At 52.7% G+C, this 18,433-nt stretch overlaps 1 protein-coding gene across 6 annotated transcripts in view; it reads left to right on the top strand.

Annotated features, from left to right (window-relative positions):
* The window catches only part of LOC138252618 (histone-lysine N-methyltransferase NSD2-like), a 388,560-nt gene that overhangs the window by 23,136 nt on the left and 346,991 nt on the right, over positions 1-18,433 (top strand). For all 6 annotated transcript variants that reach the window (XM_069205757.1, XM_069205755.1, XM_069205753.1 and 3 more), the window contains exon 2: positions 7,975-8,099. In XM_069205757.1, the coding sequence (XP_069061858.1) occupies positions 8,018-8,099 (82 nt within the window). In that variant the 5' untranslated portion in view covers positions 7,975-8,017. The remainder of the gene's footprint in view (positions 1-7,974; positions 8,100-18,433) is intronic.

Genomic DNA, 18,433 nt, shown 5'->3' on the forward strand with positions numbered 1-18,433 from the left:
AGCGGCGCGGGGGCGGCCGGGTGCAGTGTAGAAACCAGCGTCGGGTTCGCAATGTTAGTCTATGAGAGATCTCGGGATCTCTTCAGCGCTGCAGGCAGGCAAGGGGGGGATTCCTCGGGGAAACCTCCACTTGGGCAAGGGAGAGGGACTCCTGGGGGTCACTTCTCCAGTGAAAGTCCGGTCCTTCAGGTCCTGGGGGCTGCGGGTGCAGGGTCTCTCCCAGGCGTCGGGACTTTAGGTTCAAAGAGTCGCGGTCAGGGGAAGCCTCGGGATTCCCTCTGCAGGCGGCGCTGTGGGGGCTCAGGGGGGACAGGTTTTGGTACTCACAGTATCAGAGTAGTCCTGGGGTCCCTCCTGAGGTGTTGGATCGCCACCAGCCGAGTCGGGGTCGCCGGGTGCAGTGTTGCAAGTCTCACGCTTCTTGCGGGGAGCTTGCAGGGTTCTTTAAAGCTGCTGGAAACAAAGTTGCAGCTTTTCTTGGAGCAGGTCCGCTGTCCTCGGGAGTTTCTTGTCTTTTCGAAGCAGGGGCAGTCCTCAGAGGATGTCGAGGTCGCTGGTCCCTTTGGAAGGCGTCGCTGGAGCAGGATCTTTGGAAGGCAGGAGACAGGCCGGTGAGTTTCTGGAGCCAAGGCAGTTGTCGTCTTCTGGTCTTCCGCTGCAGGGGTTTTCAGCTAGGCAGTCCTTCTTCTTGTAGTTGCAGGAATCTAATTTTCTAGGGTTCAGGGTAGCCCTTAAATACTAAATTTAAGGGCGTGTTTAGGTCTGGGGGGTTAGTAGCCAATGGCTACTAGCCCTGAGGGTGGGTACACCCTCTTTGTGCCTCCTCCCAAGGGGAGGGGGTCACATCCCTAATCCTATTGGGGGAATCCTCCTTCTACAAGATGGAGGATTTCTAAAAGTCAGAGTCACCTCAGCTCAGGACACCTTAGGGGCTGTCCTGACTGGCCAGTGACTCCTCCTTGTTTTTCTCATTATCTCTCCTGGACTTGCCGCCAAAAGTGGGGGCTGGGTCCAGGAGGCGGGCAACTCCACTAGCTGGAGTGCCCTGGGGCATTGTAACACGAAGCTTGAGCCTTTGAAGCTCACTGCTAGGGGTTACAGTTCCTGCAGGGGGGAGGTGTGAAGCACCTCCACCCAGAGCAGGCTTTGTTTCTGTCCTCAGAGAGCACAAAGGCTCTCACCGCATGAGGTCAGACACTCGTCTCTCAGCAGCAGGCTGGCACAGACCAGTCAGTCCTGCACTGAACAATTGGGTAAAATACAGGGGGTATCTCTAAGATGCCCTCTGTGTGCATTTTTTAATAAATCCAACACTGGCATCAGTGTGGGTTTATTATTCTGAGAAGTTTGATACTAAACTTCCCAGTATTCAGTGTAGCCATTATGGAGCTGTGGAGTTCGTTTTTGACAGACTCCCAGCCCATATACTCTTATGGCTACCCTGCACTTACAATGTCTAAGGTTTTGCTTAGACACTGTAGGGGCATAGTGCTCATGCACATATGCCCTCACCTGTGGTATAGTGCACCCTGCCTTAGGGCTGTAAGGCCTACTAGAGGGGTGACTTACCTATGCCACAGGCAGTGGGAGGTTGGCATGGCACCCTGAGGGGAGTGCCATGTTGACTTAGTCATTTTCTCCCCATCAGCACACACAAGCTGGCAAGCAGTGTGTCTGTGCTGAGTGAGGGGTCCCTAGGGTGGCATAAGACATGCTGCAGCCCTTAGAGACCTTCCCTGGCATCAGGGCCCTTGGTACCAGGGGTACCAGTTACAAGGGACTTACCTAGGTGCCAGGGTTGTGCCAATTGTGGAAACAATGGTACATTTTAGGTGAAAGAACACTGGTGCTGGGGCCTGGTTAGCAGGGTCCCAGCACACTTCTCAGTCAAGTCAGCATCAGTATCAGGCAAAAAGTGGGGGGTAACTGCAACAGGGAGCCATTTCTTTACACAAGCCCCCCCCAGCCCACAGGCCAGGAGACTCAGCCAAAGCTGGGAGAGTCTTCCTAGTCTGTCAGGCGAGGAAGAGTAGAGGAAATAGGCTGGTTTGTTGCAGGGCCTACTCTGCCTTACATCCTCCTGTTCAGGTCATTCCCTCTGGGGAACTGACCCACTTCCACAGTGATAGGACCTAGTCTGAACTGCCTCTTGTCTGTGCTTTTTATGTCTTCACCCATTCTCTCTATTTTGGGGTTAGAGGTATCCACCTCTGCTAATCTTATCTTAGCCAGGGTCACCCCTAGCTTACCCAAAGAGGTTACCCAGAGCTGGAGTAACCCCACCATGACCAACAGGGTCAGGGGGCCTAACTTGTTATTTGGCATGGGGTCAGACCACCATGCCAAGGATAGTGCAGCCATAAAGGCTAACACCCAGCAGAGGCCACTGACAGCTGTCAGTGCCCAGAACCACACCTTTAGCTCTTCACCTACAAGGGAAGGGGCTAAGTTACAGGCTTCTTTGGGTTCAGGGTGCCTGTCTGCTGTATTAGAGTGGGGGGTTACCACATCTTGTAGTAAACACCCTTCTTCCACTCTTTCTTCTGTTAGCTGAGGAGCCACCCACTCAGGCTTAACAGTTGCCTGACTAGCCAGGACTTCTTGTGGGTCAGGTTGGATTTTATCAGAGCCACTTTTGGAGTTCTCCCCCACTGGAGCAGAATCTCCTTGGCTTGCTGGAACCTTGGCTAAAGGTTGTCCACCTTTCCTACTCTGTTTCCTTTTCTTTTTCTTCTGGGGCCTACTTGCATTTACTGCAGAGGTAGGCACTCCAGACTCCTTGGGAGAGGACTGGCCCTGGACCAGTTCTTCTCTTAGGCTCTGACTAACCTCTGGGTAGTCATTTCCAAGGAGACAATCGAGGGGGAGGTCTGTACTGACTACCACCCTTCTCCAGCTAAAAGTTCCACCCACTTCTATGGGCACAAAAGCCACAGGCCTATTAGTGACCCTGTCTGGGCTAACTCTTACTCTGGCCATCTCACCTGGGATGTACTGGTTTGAGAACACCAGCCTGTCATGCACAATAGTGTGACTGGCACAAGTGTCTCTCAGGGCAGTGGCTGGGATTCCATTCACCTGTAGGTGGTGGAAGTGTCTACTTCCCTCTGGAATCTCCAACTCACCTGTTGGGCCCTTTTTCCAGTTGAAGGCTATGAAGACCTCCTCATCTGAGGAGTCATCCCCAATGGCTACACTGGTCACCCCTGGGATTTTGCTAGGGGGTTTGTTTTTGGGACAAGAAGTGTCCTTGGTGTGGTGCCCTGTCTGTTTACAGTTATGGCACCATGCCTTAGTGGCATCCCAGCTCTTACCCTGGTACCCACCTTGGTTTTGGGTTGTGTCTCTGGGCCCACCCACCTGGTCTGGTTTTTGGGGGCCTACAGGGGACTCTTTTTCTTTGTTTCTAGTGTCACCCACTTTCTCCTGGGGAGGCTTTGTAACCCCTTTCTTTTGGTCACCCCCAGTGGAAGTTTTGGTTACCCTAGTCTTGACCCAGTGGTCTGCCTTCTTTCCCAATTCTTGGGGAGAAATTGGACCTAGGTCTACCAGATACTGATGCAACTTTTCATTGAAGCAGTTACTTAAAATGTGTTCTTTCATAAACAAATTATAAAGCCCAACATAGTCATACACTACATTTCCAGTTACCCAACCATCCAGTGTTTTCACTGAGTAGTCAACATAATCAACCCAGGTCTGGCTCGAGGATTTTTGAGCCCCCCTGAATCTAATTCTATACTCCTCAGTGGAGAATCCAAAGCCCTCAATCAGGGTACCCTTCATGAGGTCATAGGATTCTGCATCTTTTCCAGAGAGTGTGAGGAGTCTATCCCTACACTTTCCAGTGAACATTTCCCAAAGGAGAGCACCCCAGTGAGATCTGTTCACTTTTCTGGTTACACAAGCCCTCTCAAAAGCTGTGAACCATTTGGTGATGTCATCACCATCTTCATATTTTGTTACAATCCCTTTGGGGATTTTTAGGATGTCAGGAGAATCTCTGACCCTATTTAAGTTGCTGCCACCATTGATGGGACCTAGGCCCATCTCTTTTCTTTCCCTTTCTATGGCTAGGAGCTGCTTTTCCAAAGCCAATCTTTTGACCATCCTGGCTAACAGGGGGTCATCTTCACTGAGAGCATCCTCCGTGATTTCAGAAATGCTGGACCCTCCTGTGAGGGAAGCAACATTTCTGACTATCATTTTTGGAGACAGGGCTTGAGAGGCCCTGGTCTCCCTATTTAGGACTGGAAGGGGGGAATTGCCCTCCAAGTCACTAATTTCTTCCTCTGTGAAGTCATCCTCAGAGGGGTTGGCTTTTTCAAACTCTGCCAACAGCTCCTGGAGCTGAATTTTGGTAGGTCTGGAGCCAATGGTTATTTTCTTTATATTACAGAGAGACCTTAGCTCCCTCATCTTAAGATGGAGGTAAGGTGTGGTGTCGAGTTCCACCACCTGCATCTCTGTATCAGACATTATTCTGCTAAGAGTTGGAATACTTTTTTAAGAATCTAAAACTGTTTCTAGAATCTAATTCAAACTTTTAACAAACTTTTAAACTCTAAAAGACAATGCTAAACAGGGACTTAACACACAAGGCCCTAGCAGGACTTTTAAGAATTTAGAAAAATTTCAAATTGCAAAAATGAATTTCTAATGACAATTTTGGAATTTGTCGTGTGATCAGGTATTGGCTGAGTAGTCCAGCAAATGCAAAGTCTTGTACCCCACCGCTGATCCACCAATGTAGGAAGTTGGCTCTGTATGTGCTATTTCAAAGTAAGGAATAGCATGCACAGAGTCCAAGGGTTCCCCTTAGAGGTAAAATAGTGGTAAAAATAGATAATACTAATGCTCTATTTTGTGGTAGTGTGGTCGAGCAGTAGGCTTATCCAAGGAGTAGTGTTAAGCATTTGTTGTACATACACATAGACAATAAATGAGGTACACACACTCAGAGACAAATCCAGCCAATAGGTTTTTATATAGAAAAATATCTTTTCTTAGTTTATTTTAAGAACCACAGGTTCAAATTCTACATGTAATATCTCATTCGAAAGGTATTGCAGGTAAGTACTTTAGGAACTTCAAATCATAAAAATTGCATGTATACTTTACAAGTTATTGACAAATAGCTGTTTTAAAAGTGGACACTTAGTGCAATTTTCACAGTTCCTGGGGGAGGTAAGTTTTTGTTAGTTTTACCAGGTAAGTAAGACACTTACAGGGCTTAGTTCTTGGTCCAAGGTAGCCCACCGTGGGGGGTTCAGAGCAACCCCAAAGTCACCACACCAGCAGCTCAGGGCCGGTCAGGTGCAGAGTTCGAAGTGGTGCCCAAAACACATAGGCTAGAATGGAGAGAAGGGGGTGCCCCGGTTCCGGTCTGCTTGCAGGTAAGTACCCGCGTCTTCGGAGGGCAGACCAGGGGGGTTTTGTAGGGCACCGGGGGGGACACAAGTCCACACAGAAATTTCACCCTCAGCGGCGCGGGGGCGGCCGGGTGCAGTGTAGAAACCAGCGTCGGGTTCGCAATGTTAGTCTATGAGAGATCTCGGGATCTCTTCAGCGCTGCAGGCAGGCAAGGGGGGGATTCCTCGGGGAAACCTCCACTTGGGCAAGGGAGAGGGACTCCTGGGGGTCACTTCTCCAGTGAAAGTCCGGTCCTTCAGGTCCTGGGGGCTGCGGGTGCAGGGTCTCTCCCAGGCGGTCAGGGGAAGCCTCGGGATTCCCTCTGCAGGCGGCGCTGTGGGGGCTCAGGGGGGACAGGTTTTGGTACTCACAGTATCAGAGTAGTCCTGGGGTCCCTCCTGAGGTGTTGGATCGCCACCAGCCGAGTCGGGGTCGCCGGGTGCAGTGTTGCAAGTCTCACGCTTCTTGCGGGGAGCTTGCAGGGTTCTTTAAAGCTGCTGGAAACAAAGTTGCAGCTTTTCTTGGAGCAGGTCCGCTGTCCTCGGGAGTTTCTTGTCTTTTCGAAGCAGGGGCAGTCCTCAGAGGATGTCGAGGTCGCTGGTCCCTTTGGAAGGCGTCGCTGGAGCAGGATCTTTGGAAGGCAGGAGACAGGCCGGTGAGTTTCTGGAGCCAAGGCAGTTGTCGTCTTCTGGTCTTCCGCTGCAGGGGTTTTCAGCTAGGCAGTCCTTCTTCTTGTAGTTGCAGGAATCTAATTTTCTAGGGTTCAGGGTAGCCCTTAAATACTAAATTTAAGGGCGTGTTTAGGTCTGGGGGGTTAGTAGCCAATGGCTACTAGCCCTGAGGGTGGGTACACCCTCTTTGTGCCTCCTCCCAAGGGGAGGGGGTCACATCCCTAATCCTATTGGGGGAATCCTCCTTCTACAAGATGGAGGATTTCTAAAAGTCAGAGTCACCTCAGCTCAGGACACCTTAGGGGCTGTCCTGACTGGCCAGTGACTCCTCCTTGTTTTTCTCATTATCTCTCCTGGACTTGCCGCCAAAAGTGGGGGCTGGGTCCAGGAGGCGGGCAACTCCACTAGCTGGAGTGCCCTGGGGCATTGTAACACGAAGCTTGAGCCTTTGAAGCTCACTGCTAGGGGTTACAGTTCCTGCAGGGGGGAGGTGTGAAGCACCTCCACCCAGAGCAGGCTTTGTTTCTGTCCTCAGAGAGCACAAAGGCTCTCACCGCATGAGGTCAGACACTCGTCTCTCAGCAGCAGGCTGGCACAGACCAGTCAGTCCTGCACTGAACAATTGGGTAAAATACAGGGGGTATCTCTAAGATGCCCTCTGTGTGCATTTTTTAATAAATCCAACACTGGCATCAGTGTGGGTTTATTATTCTGAGAAGTTTGATACTAAACTTCCCAGTATTCAGTGTAGCCATTATGGAGCTGTGGAGTTCGTTTTTGACAGACTCCCAGCCCATATACTCTTATGGCTACCCTGCACTTACAATGTCTAAGGTTTTGCTTAGACACTGTAGGGGCATAGTGCTCATGCACATATGCCATCACCTGTGGTATAGTGCACCCTGCCTTAGGGCTGTAAGGCCTACTAGAGGGGTGACTTACCTATGCCACAGGCAGTGGGAGGTTGGCATGGCACCCTGAGGGGAGTGCCATGTTGACTTAGTCATTTTCTCCCCATCAGCACACACAAGCTGGCAAGCAGTGTGTCTGTGCTGAGTGAGGGGTCCCTAGGGTGGCATAAGACATGCTGCAGCCCTTAGAGACCTTCCCTGGCATCAGGGCCCTTGGTACCAGGGGTACCAGTTACAAGGGACTTACCTAGGTGCCAGGGTTGTGCCAATTGTGGAAACAATGGTACATTTTAGGTGAAAGAACACTGGTGCTGGGGCCTGGTTAGCAGGGTCCCAGCACACTTCTCAGTCAAGTCAGCATCAGTATCAGGCAAAAAGTGGGGGGTAACTGCAACAGGGAGCCATTTCTTTACATTCACTATGCAGTGTTTGGCTGTAGTTAGATGGTTCACTGATTGTGCAGTGTGTGGCTATATTTAATGACGGTTCACTGATTGTGCAGTGTGTGGCTGTAGTTAATGATTCACTGTGCAGTGTTTGGCTGTAGTTACTGATGGTTCACTGATTGTGCAGTGTGTGGCTGTAGTTATTAATGGTTCACTGATTGTGCAGTGTTTGGCTGTAGTTATTAATGGTTCACTGATTGTGCAGTGTGTGGCTGTAGTTATTAGTGGTTCACTGATTGTGCAGTGTGTGGCTGTAGTTATTAGTGGTTCACTGATTGTGCAGTGTGTGGCTGTAGTTATTAGTGGTTCACTGATTGTGCAGTGTTTGGCTGTAGTTATTAGTGGTTCACTGATTGTGCAGTGTGTGGCTGTAGTTATTAGTGGTTCACTGATTGTGCAGTGTTTGGCTGTAGTTATTAATGGTGTCAGTGCTGCACTGATTATGGAGTGTGGTAGTAGAGGCTGCAGTCATTGATGCCGCTAACAAGTCTTTGAAGGTGCAATGGTTGGATCGAGGTATGTTTGTCGTTGCAGGTTCATGTGACTTTGGGCGCCGCGATCTCTTCTCAGCCACAAAATGGAACCTTTGAAAGAAAACCAAACGAGAACTTGTAAGAAACAAATGAAGAGCGACCGAGCCCTGAAGCTGCTGGTTAAAGGTTTGTTTGATTATTTCCATTGTATATGACTGGAGTGGGCAGTGTTGTAGTCGTGGAGGGAGGGGAAGGCACTGGTGTTCTTTGCACAGCTCTGTGCCGTTTGGAAATCCAACAAAGTCATGCCCTCGCAACCAAGTGTGCCCAGACTCCTATTTGTTTACTACAGAATTATTGACAGCTAGTCATAGGGAAACCCCCCTCCTAGGCAGGTATCCCGGCCCGAGCATTGAAAAGGATAAGATCATTCTTCCGGACTTTTTGTGTGTGTCGTCTCTCCATGAGACCCTCTCTTCTGGGCCCCCTCCCTGGGCTTATTATGCCTGTCCTGACCACCAGGTTTGCCTGCTCTTCCCGGGCCTGTTCTCCACCTGTCCCCGGACCTGTCGCACCTCTCCACCTGTCCCCGGACCTGTCGCACCTCTCCACCTGTCCCCGGACCTGTCGCACCTCTCCACCTCCTCTCTGTGGACCTGTCGCACCTCTCCACCTCCTCTCTGTGGACCTGTCGCACCTCTCCACCTCCTCTCTGTGGACCTGTCGCACCTCTCCACCTCCTCTCTGTGGACCTGTCGCACCTCTCCACCTCCTCTCTGTGGACCTGTCGCACCTCTCCACCTCCTCTCTGTGGACCTGTCGCACCTCTCCACCTCCTCTCTGTGGACCTGTCGCACCTCTCCACCTCCTCTCTGTGGACCTGTCGCACCTCTCCACCTCCTCTCTGTGGACCTGTCGCACCTCTCCACCTCCTCTCTGTGGACCTGTCGCACCTCTCCACCTCCTCTCTGTGGACCTGTCGCACCTCTCCACCTCCTCTCTGTGGACCTGTCGCACCTCTCCACCTCCTCTCTGTGGACCTGTCGCACCTCTCCACCTCCTCTCTGTGGACCTGTCGCACCTCTCCACCTCCTCTCCTCCACCCTCCTGTCCCCGGGCCTGTCGCACCTCTCCACCTCCTCTCCTCCACCCTCCTGTCCCCGGGCCTGTCGCACCTCTCCACCTCCTCCCCTCCACCCTCCTGTCCCCGGGCCTGTCGCACCCCTCCACCCTCCTGTCCCCGGGCCGGTCGCACCCCTCCACCCTCCTGTCCCCGGGCCGGTCGCACCCCTCCACCCTCCTGTCCCCGGGCCGGTCGCACCCCTCCACCCTCCTGTCCCCGGGCCGGTCGCACCCCTCCACCCTCCTGTCCCCGGGCCGGTCGCACCCCTCCACCCTCCTGTCCCCGGGCCGGTCGCACCCCTCCACCCTCCTGTCCCCGGGCCGGTCGCACCCCTCCACCCTCCTGTCCCCGGGCCGGTCGCACCCCTCCACCCTCCTGTCCCCGGGCCGGTCGCACCCCTCCACCCTCCTGTCCCCGGGCCGGTCGCACCCCTCCACCCTCCTGTCCCCGGGCCGGTCGCACCCCTCCACCCTCCTGTCCCCGGGCCGGTCGCACCCCTCCACCCTCCTGTCCCCGGGCCGGTCGCACCCCTCCACCCTCCTGTCCCCGGGCCGGTCGCACCCCTCCACCCTCCTGTCCCCGGGCCGGTCGCACCCCTCCACCCTCCTGTCCCCGGGCCGGTCGCACCCCTCCACCCGCCTGTCCCCGGGCCGGTCGCACCCCTCCACCCGCCTCCCCTCTCTGGACCGGTCGCACCCCTCCTCCCGCCTCCCCTCTCTGGACCGGTCGCACCCCTCCTCCCGCCTCCCCTCTCTGGACCGGTCGCACCCCTCCTCCCGCCTCCCCTCTCTGGACCGGTCGCACCCCTCCTCCCGCCTCCCCTCTCTGGACCGGTCGCACCCCTCCTCCCGCCTCCCCTCTCTGGACCGGTCGCACCCCTCCTCCCGCCTCCCCTCTCTGGACCGGTCGCACCCCTCCTCCCGCCTCCCCTCTCTGGACCGGTCGCACCCCTCCTCCCGCCTCCCCTCTCTGGACCGGTCGCACCCCTCCTCCCGCCTCCCCTCTCTGGACCGGTCGCACCCCTCCTCCCGCCTCCCCTCTCTGGACCGGTCGCACCCCTCCTCCCGCCTCCCCTCTCTGGACCGGTCGCACCCCTCCTCCCGCCTCCCCTCTCTGGACCGGTCGCACCCCTCCTCCCGCCTCCCCTCTCTGGACCGGTCGCACCCCTCCTCCCGCCTCCCCTCTCTGGACCGGTCGCACCCCTCCTCCCGCCTCCCCTCTCTGGACCGGTCGCACCCCTCCTCCCGCCTCCCCTCTCTGGACCGGTCGCACCCCTCCTCCCGCCTCCCCTCTCTGGACCGGTCGCACCCCTCCTCCCGCCTCCCCTCTCTGGACCGGTCGCACCCCTCCTCCCGCCTCCCCTCTCTGGACCGGTCGCACCCCTCCTCCCGCCTCCCCTCTCTGGACCGGTCGCACCCCTCCTCCCGCCTCCCCTCTCTGGACCGGTCGCACCCCTCCTCCCGCCTCCCCTCTCTGGACCTGTCGCACCTCTCCCGCCTCCTCTCTCTGGGCATGTGTAGGAGGCTGGACAGGCTTGTAGTGGGTACCAGAGGTACTTACACCTTGTGCCAGGTCCAGTTATCCCTTATTAGTGTAGAAGAGGTGTTTCTAGCAGCTTAGACTGATAGAAGGTAGATATAGCAGAGCAGCTTAGGCTGAACTAGGAGTCATGCAAAGCTCCAACTATACCACTGGTGCCATATGCACAATATCATAAGAAAACACAATACACAGATATACTAAAAATAAAGGTACTTTATTTTTATGACAATATGCCAAAGTATCTCAGTGAGTACCCTCAGTATGAGGATAGCAAATATACACAAGATATATGTACACAATACCAAAAATATGCAGTAATAGCAAAAGGAAGTAATGCAAGCAGTGTATAGTTACAATAGATTGCAATAGGAGCACATAGGGATAGGGGCAACACAAACCATATACTCCAGAAGTGGAATGGGAATAACGTATTGTAGGAAGTTGGCTCTGTATGTGCTATTTCAAAGAAAGGAATAGCATGCACAGAGTCCAAGGGTTCCCCTTAGAGGTAAAATAGTGGTAAAAAGAGATAATACTAATGCTCTATTTTGTGGTAGTGTGGTCGAGCAGTAGGCTTATCCAAGGAGTAGTGTTAAGCATTTGTTGTACATACACATAGACAATAAATGAGGTACACACACTCAGAGACAAATCCAGCCAATAGGTTTTGTTATAGAAAAATATCTTTTCTTAGTTTATTTTAAGAACCACAGGTTCAAATTTAACATGTAATATCTTGTTTGAAAGGTATTGCAGGTAAGTACATTAGGAACTTTGAATCATTTCAATTGCATGTATACTTTTCAAGTTATTCACAAATAGCTATTTCAAAAGTGGACACTTAGTGCAATTTTCACAGTTCCTGGGGGAGGTAAGTTTTTGTTAGTTTTACCAGGTAAGTAAGACACTTACAGGGTTCAGTTCTTGGTCCAAGGTAGCCCACCGTTGGGGGTTCAGAGCAACCCCAAAGTCACCACACCAGCAGCTCAGGGCCGGTCAGGTGCAGAGTTCAAAGTGGTGCCCAAAACGCATAGGCTTCAATGGAGAGAAGGGGGTGCCCCGGTTCCGGTCTGCTTGCAGGTAAGTACCCGCGTCTTCGGAGGGCAGACCAGGGGGGTTTTGTAGGGCACCGGGGGGGACACAAGCCCACACAGAAATTTCACCCTCAGCGGCGCAGGGGCGGCCGGGTGCAGTGTTAGAACAAGCGTCGGGTTCGCAATGTAAGTCAATGAGAGATCAAGGGATCTCTTCAGCGCTGCAGGCAGGCAAGGGGGGGCTTCCTCGGGGAAACCTCCACTTGGGCAAGGGAGAGGGACTCCTGGGGGTCACTTCTGCAGTGAAAGTCCGGTCCTTCAGGTCCTGGGGGCTGCGGGTGCAGGGTCTTTTCCAGGCGTCGGGACTTAGGTTTCAGAGAGTCGCGGTCAGGGGAAGCCTCGGGATTCCCTCTGCAGGCGGCGCTGTGGGGGCTCAGGGGGGACAGGTTTTGGTACACAGTCGTAGAGTAGTCCGGGGGTCCTCCCTGAGGTGTTGGTTCTCCACCAGCCGAGTCGGGGTCGCCGGGTGCAGTGTTGCAAGTCTCACGCTTCTTGCGGGGAGTTGCAGGGTTCTTTAAAGCTGTTTCTTGAAACAAAGTTGCAGTCTTTTTGGAGCAGGTCCGCTGTCCTCGGGAGTTTCTTGTCGTCGTCGAAGCAGGGCAGTCCTCAGAGGAGTCAGAGGTCGCTGGTCCCTTTGGAAGGCGTCGCTGGAGCAGAGTTCTTTGGAAGGCAGGAGACAGGCCGGTGAGTTTCTGGAGCCAAGGCAGTTGTTGTCTTCTGGTCTTCCTCTGCAGGGGTTTTCAGCTAGGCAGTCCTTCTTCTTGTTGTTGCAGGAATCTAATTTTCTAGGGTTCAGGGTAGCCCTTAAATACTAAATTTAAGGGCGTGTTTAGGTCTGGGGGGTTAGTAGCCAATGGCTACTAGCCCTGAGGGTGGGTACACCTTCTTTGTGCCTCCTCCCAAGGGGAGGGGGTCACAATCCTAACCCTATTGGGGGAATCCTCCATCTGCAAGATGGAGGATTTCTAAAAGTTAGAGTCACCTCAGCTCAGGACACCTTAGGGGCTGTCCTGACTGGCCAGTGACTCCTCCTTGTTGCTTTCTTTGTTCCCTCCAGCCTTGCCGCCAAAAGTGGGGGCCGTGGCCGGAGGGGGCGGGCAACTCCACTAAGCTGGAGTGCCCTGCTGGGCTGTGACAAAGGGGTGAGCCTTTGAGGCTCACCGCCAGGTGTTACAGCTCCTGCCTGGGGGAGGTGTTAGCATCTCCACCCAGTGCAGGCTTTGTTACTGGCCTCCGAGTGACAAAGGCACTCTCCCCATGGGGCCAGCAACATGTCTCTAGTGTGGCAGGCTGCTGGAACTAGTCAGCCTACACAGACAGTCGGTTAAGTTTCAGGGGGCACCTCTAAGGTGCCCTCTGTGGTGTATGTTACAATAAAATGTACACTGGCATCAGTGTGCATTTATTGTGCTGAGAAGTTTGATACCAAACTTCCCAGTTTTCAGTGTAGCCATTATGGTGCTGTGGAGTTCGTGTTTGACAAACTCCCAGACCATATACTCTTATGGCTACCCTGCACTTACAATGTCTAAGGTTTTGTTTAGACACTGTAGGGGTACCATGCTCATGCACTGGTACCCTCACCTATGGTATAGTGCACCCTGCCTTAGGGCTGTAAGGCCTGCTAGAGGGGTGACTGACCTATACTTGCATAGGCAGTGAGAGGCTGGCATGGCACCCTGAGGGGAGTGCCATGTCGACTTACTCGTTTTGTTCTCACTAGCACACACAAGCTGGCAAGCAGTGTGTCTGTGCTGAGTGAGAGGTCTCCAGGGTGGCATAAGACATGCTGCAGCCCTTAGAGACCTTCCTTGGCATCAGGGCCCTTGGTACTAGAAGTACCAGTTACAAGGGACTTATCTGGATGCCAGGGTCTGCCAATTGTGGATACAAAAGTACAGGTTAGGGAAAGAACACTGGTGCTGGGGCCTGGTTAGCAGGCCTCAGCACACTTTCAATTGTAAACATAGCATCAGCAAAGGCAAAAAGTCAGGGGGCAACCATGCCAAGGAGGCATTTCCTTACACAACCCCCCCCCCCCCAAACGAAAGAGGATGAGACTAACCTTTCCCAAGAGAGTCTTCATTTTCTAAGTGGAAGAACCTGGAAAGGCCATCTGCATTGGCATGGGCAGTCCCAGGTCTGTGTTCCACTATAAAGTCCATTCCCTGTAGGGAGATGGACCACCTCAACAGTTTAGGATTTTCACCTTTCATTTGCATCAGCCATTTGAGAGGTCTGTGGTCAGTTTGAACGAGGAAGTGAGTCCCAAAGAGGTATGGTCTCAGCTTCTTCAGGGACCAAACCACAGCAAAGGCCTCCCTCTCAATGGCACTCCAACGCTGCTCCCTGGGGAGTAACCTCCTGCTAATGAAAGCAACAGGCTGGTCAAGGCCATCATCATTTGTTTGGGACAAAACTGCCCCTATCCCATGTTCAGAGGCATCTGTCTGCACAATGAACTGCTTAGAATAATCTGGAGCTTTTAGAACTGGTGCTGCGCACATTGCTTGTTTCAGGGTGTCAAAGGCCTGTTGGCATTCCACAGTCCAGTTCACTTTCTTGGGCATTTTCTTGGAGGTGAGTTCGGTGAGGGCTGTCACAATGGATCCATATCCCTTCACAAACCTCCTGTAATACCCAGTTGTAAGGAAATGCCTCCTTGGCATGGTTGCCCCCTGACTTTTTGCCTTTGCTGATGCTATGTTTACAATTGAAAGTGTGCTGAGGCCTGCTAACCAGGCCCCAGCACCAGTGTTCTTTCCCTAACCTGTACTTTTGTATCCACAATTGGCAGACCCTGGCATCCAGATAAGTCCCTTGTAACTGGTACTTCTAGTACCAAGGGCCCTGATGCCAAGGAAGGTCTCTAAGGGCTGCAGCATGTCTTATGCCACCCTGGAGACCTCTCACTCAGCACAGACACCCTGCTTGCCAGCTTGTGTGTGCTAGTGAGGACAAAACGAGTAAGTCGACATGGCACTCCCCTCAGGGTGCCATGCCAGCCTCTCACTGCCTATGCAGTATAGGTAAGACACCCCTCTAGCAGGCCTTACAGCCCTAAGGCAGGGTGCACTATACCATGGGTGAGGGTACCAGTGCATGAGCATGGTACCCCTACAGTGTCTAAACAAAACCTTAGACATTGTAAGTGCAGGGTAGCCATAAGAGTATATGGTCTGGGAGTCTGTCAAACACGAACTCCACAGCACCATAATGGCTACACTGAAAACTGGGAAGTTTGGTATCAAACTTCTCAGCACAATAAATGCACACTGATGCCAGTGTACATTTTATTGAAAAATACACCACAGAGGGCACCTTAGAGGTGCCCCCTGAAACTTAACCGACTATCTGTGTAGGCTGACTAGTTTTAGCAGCCTGCCACAAACCGAGACATGTTGCTGGCCCCATGGGGAGAGTGCCTTTGTCACTCTGAGGCCAGTAACAAAGCCTGCACTGGGTGGAGATGCTAACACCTCTCCCAGGCAGGAATTGTCACACCTGGCGGTGAGCCTCAAAGGCTCACCTCCTTTGTGCCAACCCAGCAGGTCACTCCAGCTAGTGGAGTTGCCCGCCCCCTCCGGCCAGGCCCCACTTTTGGCGGCAAGGCCGGAGAAAATAATGAGAAAAACAAGGAGGAGTCACTGGCCAGTCAGGACAGCCCCTAAGGTGTCCTGAGCTGAAGTGACTCTAACTTTTAGAAATCCTCCATCTTGCAGATGGAGGATTCCCCCAATAGGGTTAGGATTGTGACCCCCTCCCCTTGGGAGGAGGCACAAAGAGGGTGTACCCACCCTCAGGGCTAGTAGCCATTGGCTACTAACCCCCCAGACCTAAACACGCCCTTAAATTTAGTATTTAAGGGCTACCCTGAACCCTAGAAAATTAGATTCCTGCAACTACAAGAAGAAGGACTGCCTAGCTGAAAACCCCTGCAGAGGAAGACCAGAAGACGACAACTGCCTTGGCTCCAGAAACTCACCGGCCTGTCTCCTGCCTTCCAAAGATCCTGCTCCAGCGACGCCTTCCAAAGGGACCAGCGACCTCGACATCCTCTGAGGACTGCCCCTGCTTCGAAAAGACAAGAAACTCCCGAGGACAGCGGACCTGCTCCAAGAAAAGCTGCAACTTTGTTTCCAGCAGCTTTAAAGAACCCTGCAAGCTCCCCGCAAGAAGCGTGAGACTTGCAACACTGCACCCGGCGACCCCGACTCGGCTGGTGGCGATCCAACACCTCAGGAGGGACCCCAGGACTACTCTGATACTGTGAGTACCAAAACCTGTCCCCCCTGAGCCCCCACCGCGCCGCCTGCAGAGGGAATCCCGAGGCTTCCCCTGACCGCGACTCTTTGAACCTAAAGTCCCGACGCCTGGGAGAGACCCTGCACCCGCAGCCCCCAGGACCTGAAGGACCGGACTTTCACTGGAGAAGTGACCCCCAGGAGTCCCTCTCCCTTGCCCAAGTGGAGGTTTCCCCGAGGAATCCCCCCCTTGCCTGCCTGCAGCGCTGAAGAGATCCCGAGATCTCTCATAGACTAACATTGCGAACCCGACGCTTGTTTCTACACTGCACCCGGCCGCCCCCGCGCCGCTGAGGGTGAAATTTCTGTGTGGACTTGTGTCCCCCCCGGTGCCCTACAAAACCCCCCTGGTCTGCCCTCCGAAGACGCGGGTACTTACCTGCAAGCAGACCGGAACCGGGGCACCCCCTTCTCTCCATTCTAGCCTATGTGTTTTGGGCACCACTTTGAACTCTGCACCTGACCGGCCCTGAGCTGCTGGTGTGGTGACTTTGGGGTTGCTCTGAACCCCCAACGGTGGGCTACCTTGGACCAAGAACTGAACCCTGTAAGTGTCTTACTTACCTGGTAAAACTAACCAAAACTTACCTCCCCTAGGAACTGTGAAAATTGCACTGTGTCCACTTTTAAAACAGCTATTTGTCAACAACTTGAAAAGTATACATGCAATTTTGATGATTTGAAGTTCCTAAAGTACTTACCTGCAATACCTTTCGAATGAGATATTACATGTAGAATTTGAACCTGTGGTTCTTAAAATAAACTAAGAAAATATATTTTTCTATAACAAAACCTATTGGCTGGATTTGTCTCTGAGTGTGTGTACCTCATTTATTGTCTATGTGTATGTACAACAAATGCTTAACACTACTCCTTGGATAAGCCTACTGCTCGACCACACTACCACAAAATAGAGCATTAGTATTATCTATTTTTACCACTATTTTACCTCTAAGGGGAACCCTTGGACTCTGTGCATGCTATTCCTTACTTTGAAATAGCACATACAGAGCCAACTTCCTACACCAGTCAAGCCAAGGAATGCCCTGACTTGAGTCTGGGTTTTTGGAGCTACCCAGTCCAGAATAGTCTGGATCTTGGGTTGGAGTGGCTGAACTTGGCCTCCACCTACAAGGTGTCCCAAGTAAACCACAGTTCCCTGCCCTATCTGGCATTTGGATGCCTTGATAGAGAGGCCTGCAGATTGCAGAGCCTTCAAAACCTTCTTCAGGTGGACCAGGTGATCCTGCCAGGTGGAGCTAAAGACAGCAATATCATCAAGATAAGCTGTGCTAAAGGACTCCAAGCCAGCAAGGACTTGATTTACCAACCTTTGGAAGGTGGCAGGGGCATTCTTTAAACCAAAGGGCATAACAGTAAACTGATAATGCCCATCAGGTGTGGAGAATGCTGTTTTCTCTTTTGCTCCAGGTGCCATTTTTATTTGCCAGTACCCTGCTGTCAAGTCAAAGGTACTTAAGAATTTGGCAGCACCTAATTTATCTATGAGCTCATCAGCTCTAGGAATTGGATGAGCATCTGTCTTGGTGACAGAATTGAGCCCTCTGTAGTCCACACAAAACCTCATCTCTTTCTTTCCATCTTTGGTGTGAGGTTTGGGGACTAAGACCACTGGGCTAGCCCAGGGGCTGTCAGAGCGCTCAATTACTCCCAATTCCAGCATCTTGTGGACTTCCACCTTAATGCTTTCCTTAACATGGTCAGACTGTCTAAAGATTTTGTTTTTGACAGGCATGCTGTCTCCTGTGTCCACATCATGGGTACACAGGTGTGTCTGACCAGGGGTTAGGGAGAAGAGTTCAGGAAACTGTTGTAGGACTCTCCTACAATCAGCTTGCTGTTGGCCAGAGAGGGTGTCTGAGTAGATCACTCCATCTACTGAGCCATCTTTTGGGTCTGATGACAGAAGATCAGGGAGAGGTTCACTCTCTGCCTCCTGATCCTCATCTGTTACCATCAACAGATTCACATCAGCCCTGTCATGGAAGAGCTTAAGGCGGTTCACATGGATCACCCTCTTGGGGCTCCTGCTTGTGCCCAGGTCCACCAGGTAGGTGACCTGACTCTTCCTTTCTAGCACTGGGTAAGGGCCACTCCATTTGTCCTGGAGTGCCCTGGGAGCCACAGGCTCCAGAACCCAGACTTTCTGCCCTGGTTGGAACTCAACCAGTGCAGCCTTTTGGTCATACCAAAACTTCTGGAGCTGTTGGCTGGCCTCAAGGTTTTTGGTTGCCTTTTCCATGTACTCTGCCATTCTAGAGCGAAGGCCAAGTACATAGTCCACTATGTCTTGTTTAGGCTCATGAAGAGGTCTCTCCCAGCCTTCTTTAACAAGAGCAAGTGGTCCCCTTACAGGGTGGCCAAACAGAAGTTCAAAGGGTGAGAATCCTACTCCCTTCTGTGGCACCTCTCTGTAAGCAAAAAGCAGACATGGCA

The sequence above is a fragment of the Pleurodeles waltl genome, chromosome 1_2 (genome assembly GCF_031143425.1).
Source record: "Pleurodeles waltl isolate 20211129_DDA chromosome 1_2, aPleWal1.hap1.20221129, whole genome shotgun sequence".
Taxonomy (NCBI): domain Eukaryota; kingdom Metazoa; phylum Chordata; class Amphibia; order Caudata; family Salamandridae; genus Pleurodeles; species Pleurodeles waltl.